General features: G+C 50.2%; 1 protein-coding gene across 1 annotated transcript; it reads right to left on the bottom strand.

Moving 5' to 3' along the window:
- Positions 1-377: 377 nt before the first annotated feature.
- Positions 378-2532, bottom strand: LOC132084973 (keratin-associated protein 10-7-like). Its single transcript, XM_059490301.1, is given in 3 exon segments — positions 378-1730; positions 2442-2501; positions 2503-2532. Coding segments are annotated over 3 exon segments (1443 nt in total).
- Positions 2533-6060: the final 3528 nt, after the last annotated feature.

Here is a 6060-nt window from a genome sequence, read left to right as displayed (position 1 = left end):
AAGTAAGAACAACCAAAAGACCAAATGTTGCGTTTTGCTGAATGCCAAGTTTTATTGTCTACAAGTCAAGAGAGGAAATGAGAAGCAGTCACAGTGACACCAAAGGTTTCCCAAACACCAAGAGGAGAACTAACACCCCACTAATATCTAATGCCTTATACAACGGGTGGTAAATTCAGACCTACTCAAGACAGTCAATGATTAAAGACAGTCGATAATTAAAGACAGTCGATAACTAAAAGACAGAAAGAAGAAGCAGCTTAAGCTTGGAAAGAAGAAGAAAATTGCTATGAATGGTCTCCATCACCATGAGAACCAGGGGCAAATGAGGAGCTTTGCACCTCCTTGTGCCCATTTTCAGAGCCATCTGGGGCAGTTTAGCAGGTCTTCCTGAGGCTGGCACAGCACTGCTGGATGGGGATGCAGGGGGTGCAGTACTTCCTCACAGGGGTGCAGCAAACCACCACGGGCTTCTTCACCACGCAGCAAGGAGAGCAGCAGGGCCGTGGGATGCAGCACACGGACTTGTGGCACACCTTGGTGCAGCACACAGACTGGCACGGGTCACAGCAGGACTGGCATGGGTCACAGCAGGACTGGCACGGGTCACAGCAAGGCTTCTGGCAAGGGCCACAACAGGACTGGCATGGGTCACAGCAGGACTGGCATGGGTCACAGCAGGACTGGCACGGGTCACAACAGGGCTTCTGGCATGGATCACAGCAGGACTGGCACGGGTCACAGCAGGGCTTCTGGCATGGGTCACAGCAAGACTGGCATGGGTCACAGCAGGGCTTCTGGCATGGGTCACAGCAGGACTGGCACGGGTCACAGCAGGGCTTCTGGCACGGATCACAGCAGGACTGGCACGGGTCACAGCAGGGCTTCTGGCATGGATCACAGCAGGACTGGCACGGGTCACAGCAGGGCTTCTGGCATGGATCACAGCAGGACTGGCACGGGTCACAGCAGGGCTTCTGGCATGGATCACAGCAGGACTGGCACGGGTTACAGCAGGGCTTCTGGCATGGATCACAGCAAGACTGGCATGGGTCACAGCAAGACTGGCATGGCTCACAGCAGGACTTCTGGCATGGATCACAGCAGGTCTGGCACGGATCACAGCAAGGCTTCTGGCATGGATCACAACAGGACTGGCATGGGTCACAGCAGACAGTCTTGCATGGGTCGCAGCAGGGCTTCTGGCATGGGTCACAGCAAGACTGGCACGGGTCACAGCAGGGCTTCTGGCATGGATCACAGCAAGACTGGCACGGATCACAGCAGGGCTTCTGGCATGGATCACAGCAAGACTGGCACGGGTCACAGCAAGACTGGCACGGGTCACAGCAAGACTGGCATGGGTCACAGCAAGGCTTCTGGCACGGGTCACAGCAAGACTGGCACGGGTCACAGCAGGACTGGCACGGGTCACAGCAAGGCTTCTGGCACGGGGAGCAGCACACGGTCTTGCAGGGACTGCAGCACACGGTCTTGCATGGGCTGCAGCACACGGTCTTGCACGGGCTGCAGCACACAGTCTTGCACGGGCTGCAGCACACGGTCTTGCACGGGCTGCAGCACACGGTCTTGCACGGGCTGCAGCACACGGTCTTGCACGGGCTGCAGCACACGGTCTTGCTCTTCACGACAGAGCAGCATCCGGTGGAACAGCATCCAGTGGAGCACATGGTGTTGGGTGAGGAGTGAAGGGTGGCCGGAGTGCGGACCTGCAACACAAAGGGCTTTGAGTTTCAACCCATCTTTCCACCTTGCCCAGGCCCTCATCCCACCCCTCTTCCTCTTTCTTTGCCTTGAGTTGGAAACCCAAGATCCTAGCAGGAATCGAACCAGCTCTTGCTCTGTCCAAGAGATATTTGAATTCTCCTGGGAGCTGCCCATTCTGTGCTCTTTCCTGAATTTCCACCCCGAGCAGCTCATTTTCCAGTGTGCTCTGTCCATCTTTTCCAAGAGTCAGCAGATCAACAGTCTCAGAAAAATCTGGATTTCAGGGAGAGCTGTAGCTCATGAAACCCTGTAACGCTAAAACCATGGAATTGTAAAACCCATGGAACCACAAAGCCATGGAACCATAAACCCATGGAGCCATAAACCCATGGAATCACAAACCCATGGAACCTTAAACCCATGGAACCATAAATCCATGGAGTCACAAAGCCATGGAACCATAAACCCATGGAATCACAAACCCATGGAACCATAAATCCATGGAGTCACAAAGCCATGGAACCATAAACCCATGGAATCACAAACCCATGGAACCACAAAGCCAAAGAACATTTTGGATCAGAAGACACCTCTGAAGGTCCATCCAGACCAACACCCCACAGAGATCACACACAACAACCCAGCCTCAATCCACCTCTTGCCCAAAGCCAAAGAACCAAGAGAACTGAGGATCTTTGGTAGGAAGCACTCACCGTTCTTGTTCTTGCTGAGAGCTGAAGCTGTGTGAGGAGCAGAGGCACCTGGAGACCTTTTTATTGAGGTCGGAGTTGTCCTGCCGGACATGAGGTACCCCCCAGCAATCCGTGATTTACGCACTAAGCCTGTACTTATTCACCCAATGGGCCTTCATGTGTTTAGTCTTTGCCTCGTGGCTTTTGACCAACCCCTCAATTTTGGGTTATTATCAATTTGTTGTGTGGATTTTTTACAATTTTTTAATGTCGAGTTAATTCTTGTGGGACGCTCGGAGGCGTTGTTTCTGCCCGCTTTGCATATGGTAAGGCTGCTGAGGGGAGATGATTAATTGACATAAAAATCCTAATTAAGATTGAAGTGCAGTGGATTCCAGAGGTGTGCAGAAGCTTCTGGATGTCAGTTGCTCCTTGATATGATTTTTAAAACAGAATTCCAGGAAGTGCAACTCCTTGGTCCCGTGCTTTGCGTCTGAATGCAGAAATGGTGGAGCCCAAAGTCCTTCTCTGGGGTCACCAGAAGGGCAAACCCAGAAAGTTCTCAATGTCCCATCCCTTGCTGCCTCATCCCATTCGTGCATGGGAAAACACCTGGGAATAGAATCATGGAATATCCCAGGCTGGAAGGGACCACAGGGACCATCCAGATCAACCTCTGGCCCTGTACAGCCCCAAAACCCCACCCTGTGCCTAAGGTCATTGTCCAAACTCTCCTTGAGATCTCTCAGGCTCAAGGCCTTGCCAATATTAAACATTTTCACTGCAAATTCATAGTAGAAATTCGGAATTGGTTTTGGGTCAAATCAGAGATTGCATTTTTCCAATTCCTCTTTGGTGCATTTAAATAAAAGGAAAATGCAAAATGGCTCTGGAAGTTTTTGCATCCTGTTTATGCTCTGCATGACTTGATCTGCAAAATTCCTATTCAATTCTTTTCAGATTCCAAGATGCCCTGGAGTAATGGTAGAGCCACCCACGGATGCTAATTCTGGAAAAACTCCGTGCTCAGCTCGCAGTCACCCGCTGGCAGCGATTAGCGCTGATGCTAATGATCACATTGTGATCAGCCATTAATGATGGATGTTAATACCTATTTTGCATAAAAGCTCCATGTGATGTGTCCTGAGCATCTTGAGGATCTCAAATTAAACCACGACTTTATTAAAAAATGATCTCTCTCCCGTCAAGGGAAATGTTTGGTGTCTGAGGTCACCTCCAGGGGTGGAAAAGGGGGCTGAGCACTGAAGGATGCCCTGCATCCCTGGAGACCCCTCACTCTAGTGAGCTGCATTTGTTCATCCAATTCTGGACCTTGAGGACACTTTGGGCCAGCAGAACCTTCCATTTGGCTCCTGGTGTCACAAACCCTCTGTTTCCCCTCAGTTCCACTCTTGATGTTCGGCCACGTCACAATTGGAGGAGCTGCTCCTCCTTCTAGGAATTCACGGGACTGAGCTGCTCCTCCTTCTAGGAATTCACAGGACCATGAAGTCACCACTTCTCCGGGGAAGGCCATCCCAAGGTCAACGTTCCAGTTCCCTTGGAGCTTAATTTCCTATTGGCTTCAGCTGCGTTAATGACCTTGAGCCAGGTGCCGCCCATTATCTCCTAATTAGTGATTGACATTTGCGCCTGCTGAGCTCCCGCATGATCTGCAGGAGATTCCAGAGCCTCCATAGAAACTCCAGCATCAGAAATGTGGGACATCCCGAGCAGGAAGGTGATGGAAGAGAGTTTGGCCAAAACAAGGCCGTTTTATGTCGACTTTGTACGGGTTTGGTGCATGGGTTCATCCAGGGAGCCAAAAAATTCCCATTGTTGCAATTGGATGTGAACAGCAGAGGAGTTTAAAGCTCTGCAAGGTGCATTTGTAGATCGAACAGCGATTTTACAGAGGAAAACATTCAAATTAAGGCCATAAAAATGTCGCAATCATATTTTGCTTTGAGTGAAAGGCTCTGAAAGATGCCCAGAGGAGCAGAGCTCTGTTTGTTTGGATTGGAGATCCAGGAAAGCAATCCTGAGGCAAATTCCTCCCCATTAATCCCTGGGGGTTTCCTCACAGTTTGTCCGGGTTGTGGAATCCATGGTGTCGTTATTTGAATTTAATTTTTAAATTTGTTTAAATTTTTAAATTTGTTTACACCAAAGTGTAAAGAACAGAAATTAATAAGCCTGAAGTTATTTGACGTGTCCTTGGCAGAGCAGAAATGTCCCTTCAGGCCACCTGGAGAAGAGAATTTCTCTTGCCAAACATTTGTGGTTCTTCGAGGCCTTCCCACCCTCCCAGGGAACAATTTCTTAATTTTATTCCACCTAAAACTCCTCCCCATCACTCTGAAATAATTCCCTGTGTCCTGTCCTTGCAGTTCCTGAGGAAATGTCCCTCTCCAGCTTCCCTGGAGCCCCTGCAGATCCTGGGAGAGGCTCTGAGATCTCCACAAGCTCAACATTCCCAGCCTGGATCCATGGGGAAAAGGCTCCTTATCAACTTTATGGCCTTTTCTGGATTTGGAAAAGGAAATAAAACATGCCATGGTCAGCGATGGAGGAGGAAATTGGAAGCTGGGGCAGCACAGGGAAGTGAAAGTCTCTCCTTGAAGACCAAACCACAGCTGTGGTGAAACCTCACAAACTCAATTCCCACCTGCAGGGGGGGCAGGAATGAGTAAGAAAATTGCCTTTTTTAGGCTCCTGTGAGGCTGAGACACCTCTTGGCAAGGCCAGGAACCCCCAGGCAGGTGAATCATCCATTGCTCCCTGTCCCGACCTCAACTTTCTTTTTTTTACCCATTCCTCTCTAATGAGCATTTTCTCCAGAACCTATAAATAACTAATTCCAATTGCTTATTGACCAAGTGGTCATTTAGTGGCTATTGCAGCACCCAGCTCATTCCAGGCTGTTTCCCATGCCAGGGATGGGTGATGAGGGATGAATCACACTGGGGAAACCTTCACTTATTTTACACTGCAGAAACTGGTTAATTAGGCCTGTTCCATGTTCAAAACCCTGCAGGATTTGATTTTATTTCGGTTCCAAAAATAGCAGCAGCTCTGAAGGCAGAAACAGGAACACACAAGTCAGGTGGAAACCTGAACCCCCAACATCTGCTGAGCCCAGGGCAAGGATTTGTTTCCCCCAGGAATTCACCCCACGTGCTTCTCCCACCCCTGCAGGCGTTTTCTATGGATTTCACGTTTCCTTGGCATTCCTCCACTCCAGGGATTGAATCGTAATTCCAAACCCACAGGAAAACAGAGATGCCAGCAGACCAGCACAGAATCCCAGACAAAAGAGGTCCCAAGACCACCAAATCCAACCTGTGCATGATCCCCACCTTGTCACCCAGCTCAGGACACTGAGTGCCACCTCCAGGGATGGCAGCTCCAAACCTCCCTGGGCAGCCCTTTCCAAGGCCTGACCACCCTTTCCAGGAGGAAATTCCTCCTGATGTCCCACCTGAGCCTCCTTTTCTCCCAGCTGAGCCCACCCAGTTCCCCCAGCCCCTTCCCCAGTTCTGTTCCCTTCTCCTTCATACTCCAAACCCTCAATGCCCCTCTTGCCCACTAATCCAGCACATTTAACGGAGCAATGACTGAAAACATCCAGGACTGTTCA

The sequence above is a fragment of the Ammospiza nelsoni genome, chromosome 28 (assembly GCF_027579445.1).
Source record: "Ammospiza nelsoni isolate bAmmNel1 chromosome 28, bAmmNel1.pri, whole genome shotgun sequence".
NCBI lineage: Eukaryota > Metazoa > Chordata > Aves > Passeriformes > Passerellidae > Ammospiza > Ammospiza nelsoni.
The sequence above is the reverse complement of the archived record's forward strand: the minus strand, read 5'-3'. Positions and strand labels throughout refer to the sequence as shown.